We start from the raw sequence: 13,829 nt of genomic DNA on the forward strand, positions 1-13,829 counted from the left end.
AAGCATCGAGGCTTGGCTGCTGCAGTGAGGCCTCAGAGGCTTATGGAACTCAAGCGGCTAAGGAGCCAGGAGCTCGCACAGGCATATTCATGTTATAGCTGTTTTCTGGTACTGGCACAAAACGAGAAGTAAACTACTCGCACATGATCGTTCCCAGTGAGGTCACTGTTGTGTAAGGCCAAAACATAAGATAATGTATAACGAAACCCGAGCATTGGCAGGGCTGCGCGTGTGCATGGCGCGAGAGAGAAGCGGGGGCGAGTGAGCACGGCAGCGCGGCGAACACGCTAATTAAAAACAGATGGTGACATGACCCCGAACAGATGGCACCCCTGCTCGTAACCGCAAGCTGTAGCAGTGGCCGGATACATATCCTGGGAAAGGTGGGACATGCACCCGCCTTTGCCCATTTGCCTGCTGTCTTTTTAGAAAGACACACGCAAAGCTCAATAAAAAAAATTCTTTAAAAAAAAAAGTGTGTGAAAAGTCCGGAGTGATTCCAAGAGGTCGTTTTCCTAGAGCAGCGCATGGGCGCTGCGCTAGGCTCGACCTAAAAAGAGGAGGATAGACAAAACAAGTGACAGGAAACAGCGAGGGAGGAAAAATGATGCCTGTAAAGTTGGAGGTAAAGAGGAATGATTGGGACACAGAAACAGACAAAGAGTAACAGCAGTTCGAGAGATACAGGTAAGCATGAAGAACATACATCAGTGGCAAGTGTAATATCATATTTCAAATCACAGCAGAATGGTCTACTGCCAACATCTTATAGGGTTCTCATTCAAGTGTGTTGCACGGTGATTCCTTGTTTGTAGAGCAAAAAAACATTTTACATGCTGCAAATTACTGAGTATTCTTGTTTCACTGATTTTCATGGTAATGTAAAAAGGCTCTGTTTTTCCATTTGAAATAAAAAGTATGTATTTTTTTTGCATTGTCAACAGCCACATGATCGCTTATATATTTTTTAATAGTCTGAACGTGCACAAACTTCCAGTGGCATTTTAAGAGTTTTGCACCATTCATAGATCCATTTAAACAAATGTAAACCAAAATCATCTGCAGGGGTGTAGGAGGCATAACCATGCAAATGAAAATAAAAGCAAAAAAGTTTAAGAAATCTGATGAGTGGGAGAAATGATTGACTTGCACTTGACTATGCAAAAACCGTGCTGGACTACAAGGATATACATTATTTCATGGCTTGAAAACAATTGTACCCAACAGATGAAAGTCAGTGCTTATGTATTCATTGTATGGTGTTCTTCTGCTGCTCTGAGACGCAATAGGGTCTTTTACATCTGATTTATATATTTAATGGTCAGTCTATAATTTGCTTTTCACCGAACTGCTCACAAAAGATGAAAGCAAAAATGAGCTCTGGGAAACCTATCACCAAACACCAAATGCATAGGTCATGATTAAGAAAATGCATGTAAAAATGTCCAGTTATAGTAAATCGAGAAGGCCATGGAAAGCAGCTGTTGGTAGCTTAAGTGAAAGAAATTTAGCTCCGTTATCATGCCTAACAATACAGAATGTTCAAATATGGACCAATCATTCCTCACATTGTTACGCAGGACCTTAAAGGTAAAAACCTCATAAAGACTAGAGCACACTTGAGAAATTACATTTTCTAGAGAATGGCTTTAAAAATTATCACACACCTCTAGATAACCGCATTATTATGCAAGAAATCAATGGACCATTAAGTCACACACACCCTCGCACGCTACTTTCCTCATCACTCTAAAAACTCTGAAAAAGACCATAAATATGTTTTTCAAAATAAAGTCAAGAACAATTAAGCTAAATAAAAATGTTGGTATCAATTGTATCTCGGCATCACACTAAGGGCCTTATTACAATGTGGTATGGTTGCCCATACCTTATTACGATGCGACCACACATTGTGAGGTCGAATTCTCCCATTTCCCTATGGGAGCTTGTGCTGCAGCCATAAACCGGCCATAGCACAAGCTCACATAGGTAAATAGGAGAATCTGTTCATCCCTGCACTGCGTGGCAGGCACCTTAGGGTGCCTGCCAAACGGTGCAGGGATCAACAGGGGGGCACCATGTGTGCCCCCTCAGCCCCCAAGTGGCAGGGTGAAGGGGGCCCTACTAGGGGCACCCAATGTTGCTTTCCAACAGACTTTCCAAATCAGAAAACCCGACATGGAAAGCCTGTTGAAAACCAACATCGTAATCCCGGCGGCGGATGCGCCATCCATTGGGATTACATGCCTGTCTCCGACTGGCCAACGGGCTCCTTGAGCCCTTCGGAATCCAGCCAGAATTACCAGCCGGTTTCACTTTCGACTGCCTGCATCGTAATGCAGCAGTCGAAATGGAGACCGCGATCAGGGTCAGAGGCTTTGCGACTCATCGAAAGTGGATCTGGGATCAGTTAGCAGGATGGTAAATCACAAAAGGAAGAAAGTGACAGGAAAGCTAAGAGGTATGGTGTTTAATGAACAACCGCAGAGCTATTGGTTATGCCAATGCTTTTATACTCGCAGCTGCCATGTACGAATTGGCTTTCCCATTGAAGGAAACATCATAAATACGCCCCAATCATTCCTCTCAGCGAGGTCTCAGTGTGTGAAAATGTACTCCTTCCGATCTTCAACCCTTCTATTCCAGAATCCTCAATCCTTTCCCAGTTACCTGTTCACCCCATCGATAAAAAGCCTATGCATGACGATTCAAGACAGGAAGAGAGCCATACATTATTATGTTGATGACACCGCGTTATGCTGCAGCATCCCCCACCCTCGGTGTAAAAACCCTAAAATACTTCAAGAAGTTAACAAAATGGATGAGAACAATCATCTTGAAATTGAACCTATCTAAAGCTAAATTCCTACTCCTTTATTCCAACTACTTTCTAGCATAAGTGCAAAAATCACTTGAATTGTCCTCTAGGGATTCCCCCCTTCTGATCCTTTTTGCCTCATCTCTATCTTTTATTATCAATTGTAACCTAAATATAAATGAAGCGACCGCTAAACCTATGACGAATGAATAATTTCATCTCCATCTCCTGAGGATATTTAAAGCCTCCATCCCGCTCTTGGTCAGAACTGTCCCACAAATTCTGCCATTCTCAAATGTTGACAGAAGCAAGGCACTACTTTCAGACATTCCTAAACACACATCACCTCCCAAAGACACCCGTCATGCTTCAGCGCAACTGGTGAAAGATGCAACAAATCAGACCACGTCACTACTTTTCTGGCAGGATTCTTGCCTGGAAAAAATAAATAACCTTAAACTGATATATTTAACACACCAATCTCTCGACAGACTGGGGTTTGAGGTATAAACAGATGAGACAGTCAATTCTGTGAGGATTCTTTATTCCCAAACAGATTTGTTTTCCTTTTCCTGATTAGCAAACTGGCCGACAGGGGTTTCATGATATCATGGTCACTTCATCAGGGTCTCTTCAATTACGGCATGATAACCAACTTTTGTTCAGAGTGACCTGTTACAATATGAGCAGGCATTCTCCCCCAGTTGTCTGCCTTTTGGAGCCTCTGTGTCCCCTTATTACCAACTTTCTAAAGGACAAAAACTGCACACCACAGGGTAAAAAAGAAATACAAGAAGCAAACCCGCCTGATAACAGAAATACTAATATAGCCTGTAAGCCATTAGTAGTAGTAATAATACTTTATTCGGTGTCCATGCACCATCAAAGTATACATACACAGTAAAATACACCATATAACATTGAATACAATTTAAAACAGCACATAACTCAATCTAATAATAAAAATCAATACTACTTCAAATGTATTCCTACATTCATTCCTATATACAGAATAATGCAAGGATGAACTAAGGCTGTGTGCAAGCAAGGAATAAGAAAGGTCCCAAGATTTTTCCTAAATCTCATAAATAGTTAAAATTCAGTAAAATTCATAGAGCATCTTTAACCCCAGCGTCCCCAAACTGCAATCTAACCCGTTTTACCCAAACCGCCTGAAAAAGTTTACTAATAGCGATAACAATTACAGGGGAGGCATCGCTCTTTAAAATTCTATAAGCCACAAGATAACTGGTCACGTTCAGAGCACGATATATTGGAGCAATCCATTCCCGGCGCGACCCAAGATACTCATGGCAAAAAACACAACATATGTGTCTCTTCTTCATTTTTTAAGCCACAAGCAGGGCAAATGCTAGAAGCTAAGTCCTTATTCTATTTAGCAATTTAGCAGTACAGGGTCTCAAGGGCAGAGAGACAAATCGGAAACGGGTATAGAGCCTTTTCGCTATAGGGGAAGACACAACATCTAAAAAATCTTCAAAACGAGGGAATGGTTTAATATCTAAAAATCTAATTGTCAGTGAACCATTTGACTGATTATTAGTATAACCCTCCTGATTATCAGACCAATAGCAAGATCTCAAGACACTAAAATTCCCTTTGCGCATGTTTATCGGGTCTGTCCATAGCCTATGCAATCCCAATCTACTCAGCCAATCAGAGACAAACTTGACCCACGGTACTGACTTGGCACCTTCAACACTCAGTAAATCTACACGAGTCTCTAAACTCGCTTAACTCAGGTGTTAACCATAAGTGGACCCAATAGACGAGCGGTTTGAGTGCAGCCAGATCTGTAATTCTTTTTAGTCCTAGGTCAAAATATAGAGGAATTAAATGTGAACTAGTTGGGACAGCGACAAACTGTCTCACAAATTCATTTTCTGAGATGAAAAGTATAGAAACATAGGTACAACCCCAGGTCTCAGCACTGTAAAGAGCGGCTCCTTGTGCCTTAGCACGATACACTTCAAGGGCCGGTGACACTGCACATGAGCTCGTTTGCCTATGTAATCCAATAATAGCATTTGCTCTATGCTCAACTAGTAAGGAGCTTTTACTAAGTTGTCCTTTCCACTTAAAATTCTCCATTACTTTTACTCCCAAATAATCAAAACTCCGCACTCTCTATAAGGTTTCTCCACCTACCGCGATGATCGAAATTTTGACCACCCCCTTTCAGAGCACCATATATTTGGTCTTGCTAACATTGAGCTCCAAGCCCCTAGACACACAGAAGCTTAAAAACGTATTCATCAGGGTGTCTACTATGTCATTCATATAGAAGGTGAAAATCGTGGGGGCAAGAACGCACCCTTGACGCACACCACGTTGAATGGGAATGCGTTCAGTTAATTCTCCCATATGTCCACAGCGAACCTCAGCCTAGTTATTACTATACAGCTGTAAGCCTTTAACAGCTGGTAAAGCTCAAGGCAGAAGAGCTATATTGCTCTTAAAACATTTTGTCAACTGAGGGGAGAATGATCACATTTAAAAAGGGAAATACAGAAAGAGAAACATTGGAATGTTGGAGCAGAAGACCTATACCAGCCATGATAAGCAGAGCCACTTCACTGTCTTCAGTGGAGTTAGCAGTAATGTTCTAATGTGGCCTTATAGCCAGCTGCCGAAGGCTATACTGGTCGTTAAAAGCCCTTAACCGAAGTTGTGGTCCTATAACAAGGGAGAGGAACTTTAACAACTGGTATAGCACGAGGCAGAAGGGCTATGAGGCTATTTGAACATTCCAACTACTAAGGGTAGAATGTTCTAAATTAAAATGGGAGAAACATGAAAACAAACATTGGAATGTTGGAGCTCCGACCTTATATCAGCCATTATAAGCCCGGAACTACTCCACTGACTTCAATGGAGCTCTCAACATTCCAATGTTCTAATATTGAATACAAGTAAGAAACTGAACCGGGCCTTTTTTCAGTACAGCCTGCAGATGGTAAAATCAGACCCAAAAGCCCAGCCCAAAGATGGTGGAATAAGATCCCAGAAGACAAGCCAGCAAATCGAGGAATGAGATCCCAAAAGCTCTATGCACAGAGGGTGGAATGAGATCTCAGAACACAAAAAGGCTCAACTCAGTCAATAGCCTAGAAAAGACTTTTCAGGTGACATCTCCTGCCTTAACTGCTATTTATACCTATTCTTATGTTTAGCTGTCAGTAAAGATCTCTGCTGTTTTTGTGGCAAAAACACACTGCAAATAAATAACTACGTTTACCCGGTGCTGAAAGTGCAGAAGGCAGCTGGCATCAAAGATGGTGTTTAACAACCGTAATGCACAGGGTGCGGAGCCTATTTTCTTTCCGCCACGCTGAGGCCATTGTTGGCACAGAGAAGGGGCTCTTTAATCTGGCTCTTGCATTTGCTTTTACAGACAAAACTGAAGCTTTTAGAGGCAGGCGCTGCCTCAGTTCAGCTGGAAGAGAGCCTTTCAATGAAGCGCCTCATGTGGAAAACAGGACGCCACAGCGGTAGAGCCCCTGGGGTGGTACCTTTGAGGGAGGCCTAGCAGGGGAGGATGAGGGAGATGCCTAGGATAGAGGCATCAGAAGGGAGCGAGTGATGCATCAGATGAGAGGGAGGAGGGAGAAAGGGGGAGCATTTATAAAACACCCACCACCCCCGGGGATCTCTTGCACTAAGGTGAGTGGTTTAGAGAGTGGACAGAGAGAACAGGGCCTCAGAGAGGAGGTTGAACAGTGGGAGAGAAGAACAGAGCTCTTCTGAGAGAGCACTAGAGGAGTGCGTATAGTCTATATGGCTGGAATAAGGGATAAACTATGTAGACATGTGCCAACGGCCATGCGCAGGACAGTGTGGAGGCAACTGTAGTGCAAAGTGCTTTTTGTTCCTACATCGGGCCAATAATGGTCGTTTATACTTTGAAGGATTTAAAGACTACTTGAGAGGTGGCTTGGGTGACTATAGACAAGGGCTTCTTCTAGGAACTGTAACAGATCAAAGCAGACTGCAGTTTTCAATGCAGTTTGGAAAATGTTCCTCTTGGTGCCTCAGAGTACTGGTGAGTGAACATGCATCTGGGCTCTGGGAGCTGAGGCAGGGTTTCTACCAGACGGTAAAGCAGAGCAGCCTTAAAGCGCAACCAAGTGGTGTCCTGAAAGGACAGCAAACACCTGAAAATGAAATTTTCCTATGTATGGGAAGCCATCTGGATTATTGTGCCTAGAGCTCAGCCACTTGGGTGTCCGCATAGATCAGAAACTAACACTAGGAGAGCATGTCACCACCACTGCGGGGCATGCATTCACACACTCGGTCTACTTCGAAGAGTCTGTCCCTTCTTACCCTCTTCTATGTGGAAAACTCTGATCCAGGCATTAGTGTTAAGCCTCCTGGACTACTTCAAAGCCCTGCTGATCTCAGCCAATGGAGTCTCCTTAAATAAATTGCAGGTAGTCCAGAACAATGCGGCACTCCTAGTTGCCAATGCCCCTCTTCGAACGGCCTCCCTACCCCTTTTACAACAACTGCATTGGCTCCCAGTGCGGAAGCGGATTAAATTCAAGATCTGCTGTATTGTTTATAAATCTCTGCATGATATGGGCTATCAGACAAAATCATTACTTTACACCCCACGATATATAAAAGCTCGCTTGGGTGGTAGAGCTTTTTCCCACCCAGCCCCCCTCTACTGGAACCAACTCCCCATTCAATTTTCGTCAATGCCCTGACTACCTGAAATGTAGAAAGCTGTTAAAACCTCTTTGTTCTGATGTGTGTCTTCTTGGTTGACGGTAGCAGTCACAGCGCGGAGATACCCTTGCTGGGGTAATTCGGGCGCTTTATCAATTAATAACTATCAAATATCAGTCATCTCACCATTCCTGCTTCATAGTCGTTACTTCAAGCATTGTGGGAATCGCATTAGCAGCTATCAGTTCACTTGTTATGCATAGCATGTGTGCAGCTAAAGCGCATGGAATGTTTTGTGGCAGTAACACTCAAAATCTACCAGTCTTTTGTTAGCCGGAGGCATGATGGCCGGCTTCCCCCTCTAGCTATGATGCTGATTAGAAGTAATGCACAAGCAATGTGCTGTATACCCATTGCATAATGACTTTGCTGAGTTTTACCAACTCTCTGTATGGACAAGCCCCAGTCCTAAAAGAAGATGTAAGCCAATCACAAGTACAAAGAAAGAAAGAAACAGACTTACATCCAACAGCAGCCGCACCACCTCCGTCTTCCCGCAAAGGGACGCCTCATGCAGGGCAGTGCCCGACTTGGTCTGCCGGTTGATGTCGATGCCAGCTTGAAGCAGGAGCCTGACAGAAGGATTTCACCCAAAGGGAAAAAAAAGAAAAAACGATAAGACCACCTTTCAAACACCTTTTTACACTGGTCCAGCCAGCAGCAGTTTTGTTGCTTTGCAACCTGACAAAGTCTTTACATTTGAGTAGGCTTGGCTAGGATATGAACCTCCTTTCTACAAGCAATTCAGAATGTACAGTGTTGATGTTACACTGGGTTGCAAGCTATCAATCCAACATCGACAATTTTGATTTGCAATGTTTTCTGCAGACTGACTGAGACCTCTAATAATTGCAAGGAAAGGGACGGATGTTTATTGTTTATTGTTCAATAGTATAAACTACATAAACAAAGTAGGTCGCACACTGCTCGTCATACCAGAAAATAGCCCCATAGAACTCTGGATAATGTAGTAGCAACGGTGAGTACGCCTATGCCACGAGTATGTCACTATAATGCCATCCCTGGACACGTGTTTCGAGGTAATTGCCTCTCGCCAGCAGGGAGCAGGTAGGTATGTGGGGTGCCAAGTAGATTGCCAAAATATTAAAGGCGCGCCGTGAGAGGTACTATACCTTTAATATTTTGGCAGTCTACTAGGCACCCCACATACTACCTGCTCCCTGCTGACGAGAGGCAATTACCTCGAAACACGTGTCCAGGGATGGTATTATTTTTACACTCGTGGCATAGGCGTACTCACCGCTGCCACTACATTATCCAGAGTCCTATGGGGCTATTTGCTAGTATGACGAGCAGTGTGCGACCTACTCCGTATTTGTATTTAAAGCTCATTCGAGCGACTTTGGGCTGACGAGCCTGGGTTCCGCACCTGCGCGCCGTGAGAGGTACTATACCTATAATATTTTGGCAGTCTACTTGGCACCCCACATACTACCTGCTCCCTGCTGACGAGAGGCAATTACCTCGAAACACGTGTCCAGGGATGGCATTATTTTTACACTCGTGGCATAGGCGTACTCACCGCTGCCACTACATTATCCAGAGTCCTATGGGGCTATTTGCTAGTATGACGAGCAGTGTGCGACCTACTCCGTATTTGTATTTAAAGCTCATTCTAGCGACTTTGGGCTGACGAGCCTGGGTTCCGCACCTGCGCGCCGTGAGAGGTACTATACCTTTAATATTTTGGCAGTCTACTTGGCACCCCACATACTACCTGCTCCCTGCTGACGAGAGGCAATTACCTCGAAACACGTGTCCAGGGATGGCATTATTTTTACACTCGTGGCATAGGCGTACTCACCGCTGCCACTACATTATCCAGAGTCCTATGGGGCTATTTGCTAGTATGACGAGCAGTGTGCGACCTACTCCGTATTTGTATTTAAAGCTCATACGAGCGACTTTGGGCTGACGAGCCTGGGTTCCGCACCTGCGCGCCGTGAGAGGTACTATACCTTTAATATTTTGGCAGTCTACTTGGCACCCCACATACTACCTGCTCCCTGCTGACGAGAGGCAATTACCTCGAAACACGTGTCCAGGGATGGCATTATTTTTACACTCGTGGCATAGGCGTACTCACCGCTGCCACTACATTATCCAGAGTCCTATGGGGCTATTTGCTAGTATGACGAGCAGTGTGCGACCTACTCCGTATTTGTATTTAAAGCTCATTCGAGCGACTTTGGGCTGACGAGCCTGGGTTCCGCACCTACGCGCCGTGAGAGGTACTATACCTTTAATATTTTGGCAGTCTACTTGGCACCCCACATACTACCTGCTCCCTGCTGACGAGAGGCAATTACCTCGAAACACGTGTCCAGGGATGGCATTATTTTTACACTCGTGGCATAGGCGTACTCACCGCTGCCACTACATTATCCAGAGTCCTATGGGGCTATTTGCTAGTATGACGAGCAGTGTGCGACCTACTCCGTATTTGTATTTAAAGCTCATACGAGCGACTTTGGGCTGACGAGCCTGGGTTCCGCACCTGCGCGCCGTGAGAGGTACTATACCTTTAATATTTTGGCAGTCTACTTGGCACCCCACATACTACCTGCTCCCTGCTGACAAGAGGCAATTACCTCGAAACACGTGTCCAGGGATGGCATTATTTTTACACTCGTGGCATAGGCGTACTCACCGCTGCCACTACATTATCCTGAGTCCTATGGGGCTATTTGCTAGTATGACGAGCAGTGTGCGACCTACTCCGTATTTGTATTTAAAGCTCATTCGAGCGACTTTGGGCTGGCGAGCCTGGGTTCCGCACCTGCGCGCCGTGAGAGGTACTATACCTTTAATATTTTGGCAGTCTACTTGGCACCCCACATACTACCTGCTCCCTGCTGACGAGAGGCAATTACCTCGAAACACGTGTCCAGGGATGGCATTATTTTTACACTCGTGGCATAGGCGTACTCACCGCTGCCACTACATTATCCAGAGTCCTATGGGGCTATTTGCTAGTATGACGAGCAGTGTGCGACCTACTCCGTATTTGTATTTAAAGCTCATTCGAGCGACTTTGGGCTGATGAGCCTGGGTTCCGCACCTGCGCGCCGTGAGAGGTACTATACCTTTAATATTTTGGCAGTCTACTTGGCACCCCACATACTACCTGCTCCCTGCTGACAAGAGGCAATTACCTCGAAACACGTGTCCAGGGATGGCATTATTTTTACACTCGTGGCATAGGCGTACTCACCGCTGCCACTACATTATCCAGAGTCCTATGGGGCTATTTGCTAGTATGACGAGCAGTGTGCGACCTACTCCGTATTTGTATTTAAAGCTCATTCGAGCGACTTTGGGCTGACGAGCCTGGGTTCCGCACCTGCGCGCCGTGAGAGGTACTATACCTTTAATATTTTGGCTGTCTACTTGGCACCCCACATACTACCTGCTGACGAGAGGCAATTACCTCGAAACACGTGTCCAGGGATGGCATTATTTTTACACTCGTGGCATAGGCGTACTCACCGCTGCCACTACATTATCCAGAGTCCTATAGGGCTATTTGCTAGTATGACGAGCAGTGTGCGACCTACTCCGTATTTGTATTTAAAGCTCATTCGAACGACTTTGGGCTGACGAGCCTGGGTTCCGCACCTGCGCGCCGTGAGAGGTACTATACCTTTAATATTTTGGCAGTCTACTTGGCACCCCACATACTACCTGCTCCCTGCTGACGAGAGGCAATTACCTCGAAACACGTGTCCAGGGATGGCATTATTTTTACACTCGTGGCATAGGCGTACTCACCGCTGCCACTACATGACGAGCAGTGTGCGACCTACTCCGTATTAATAATATAAACTATTTATTTGTTTAAAAAAAAAAACATTTTTAGTGCATTTCTTTTATTTGTTAATACAATATTTCCCTTTCATGTTCTATGACTGGATTTACTATTATTCTAACTCCGGTACAGGGAGGTTTTGGGGCAGGTTAACACTCATGGCTATATACATTTGTTCTATTTTGTAAACAGTTTTTGAAAATTCTGGGGCGAAATTGTTATTATAGATGCTTTAAAAGGAGAAATAGTTGTATAAAAAATATGACTACTTGTAAATCTGGCACAATTACCATTGCATCTCGCACATTCTTGATCTTGCGGCTCTTTGTTTTGTAACAGTGTACCATGGGGGGATTCCTTTTGATCAGTTGCAAATGGCTTCTATTGGATTTTGCTGCGCTTTTGGCCAATGATTATACTTGTGCTGTGGAAAAGCAAAGCAGCAATAGCAATAGTCCCCCCCCCCCCCAAAAAAAAATAGGGGTGGGCGGAACTCGCAGAGTTTCGCTCTTTTGAATTCGCAGTTCGATAAAAACACAGCAAAATTCCACAGAGTCACGCGACCAGGAGGAAAACGGCACATCATGCTTTTCCCACAGATTTGTTTGTGCCAGGAGCATGTTCCACGCTGCAAAATCAATGTGAACGGTACTACATGGTGCGCCAGAGGACACTACTTATTTGCTGCCGCTCAAGTAGCTTTTCTACTCGAGCAACAGCTTTTTTGCCACAACCCGTCACGACCGCCAGCGCTGAGAAAATCTCAATGGGTGCCCTCCGAGCACCCGAAAATCACTCTAGGGGATGCCCCAATTTTTTGCTTGGCAACTTACTGTTGGTGAGCCCCACTCAAGAAAAAGCTCCGCAGCGCGGCAGTTGGTAGAAATAGGCCTGAAACCTGTGTAACGTACACCATCTCTGCCAGTGAAGCGGAATTTATTGCCCACCCCTAAAAATAGAAGACCAAGTGAAATTGATACACCATTAGATGCAAATAACAGTTCAAAGATGCAACTGCCGTCAATTAGCAATCTCTGCTTACCTGTTATGAATTAGGCCTGGGGGGGTGAACTCCGCTCTGTTCGGTGAGTTTGCAGAGTTTTTCAAACTCTGCGGAGCTCCCAGAGTTCTGCAAAATTCCGCTCCGCTGAGTTTTTTCCTCGCTTGTGCTCACCAATATTAAGCTGGCAGGCACGAGTAAGGAAAGTCTAATGCTAGGCTACTTCCCAGCTGGATTTCTCAACACAGGCGAGAGCGGATGGTCACTAACACTCACGTTGAGAAACCTTCTGTTTACATTGAGGATGCTGCAGCTCGAGTAGAACTTCTACTCGAGCGGCAGAAAGAAACAGCGCCCTCTTGCACGTGATGCCATTCGGGCTGATTTTACAACGTAGGACAAATAGCTGGTGCTAAAAATCAATGCGAATGGCACGTGGTAACGCACTTTGCTATTTGCGGAACTCCAGGGAGTGTGGTGGAGTTGTGTTTGTCACTGCCATGTAGCAGAACTCCACGACCTCCACCCAGGCCTATTCTGAACATGCCCAAAAATCCACAAACTAGAAAATATCTACAACTGTCAAAACATATTTTTCACCAGGTTACTTTATTTCTAGAACTTGTGTGACAAATGTTGACAGCACAACTTGTTAAAGCTGTGTTGCACACAGCTAACTGGTTCAAAGAGACACACTTCTCTATCAATTTTTATCACCACTGTTCAGGATTTTGTATACTCTCCACCTCATCACAAATATAGGAGCCCTGGCATGCTACACACTCAGCTAAAACATCTGAAATTTGAGGAAACAGAAAATCAAGTGGTACAATCCAAAACAGTAAGTAACTTTGGTCACTGGACAGGAAATACAGGAATTCTGTTGTGCAACTGAGGCTGGGAGAAAATTTACAAAATTACATAAAATGAGTCGTCGCCTGTGTTGCCTTTCTGTTGCACGGGCATCTGGGTAACTTCCGGGGCCACAGATCTGTTTTTGGAAAAACCACTAAATGATGAATGAATTTTAGGAGTAATCTGGTCAAAAAAATCTGTCATTGGTTTTTCTCACTCCTGCCAGGTAGTCTTGAATCCCCTGATCGCATTGGCCCATACAGTACCTATTTATTGTATGTTTGATTTTTGTTCCCGGCATTCTCTACACATATTCCTTTTACCCATTTGATTTCCTTTTTACTAAATTGCAGGATATTATGAGGTTCTAAGGGATTCAAGTCTCCTCCTAGTTCGTGCAATAGGGTATTTCGGTACTGAAGCCAAGGTAGTTTATCAAAACGGTCCATACCTATGCAGTTCTTGATGATCTTTCTGGTGAACTTAGTACCCTGCTTTGCCCAGATACCATGCCAAATCATCAATGTATTATAGTGGATAATGTCCTCTAGGTACTCAATGCCCAGTTCTTT

At 44.6% G+C, this 13,829-nt stretch overlaps 1 protein-coding gene across 6 annotated transcripts in view; it reads right to left on the reverse strand.

Moving 5' to 3' along the window:
* The window catches only part of CASKIN1 (CASK interacting protein 1), a 719,688-nt gene that overhangs the window by 200,452 nt on the left and 505,407 nt on the right, over positions 1-13,829 (reverse strand). For all 6 annotated transcript variants that reach the window (XM_085629429.1, XM_085629427.1, XM_085629424.1 and 3 more), the window contains one exon: positions 8,037-8,145. In XM_085629429.1, coding sequence (XP_085485555.1) covers positions 8,037-8,145 — 109 coding nt within the window. The remainder of the gene's footprint in view (positions 1-8,036; positions 8,146-13,829) is intronic.

This window comes from Triturus cristatus, chromosome 10 (genome assembly GCF_964204655.1).
Source record: "Triturus cristatus chromosome 10, aTriCri1.1, whole genome shotgun sequence".
Taxonomy (NCBI): domain Eukaryota; kingdom Metazoa; phylum Chordata; class Amphibia; order Caudata; family Salamandridae; genus Triturus; species Triturus cristatus.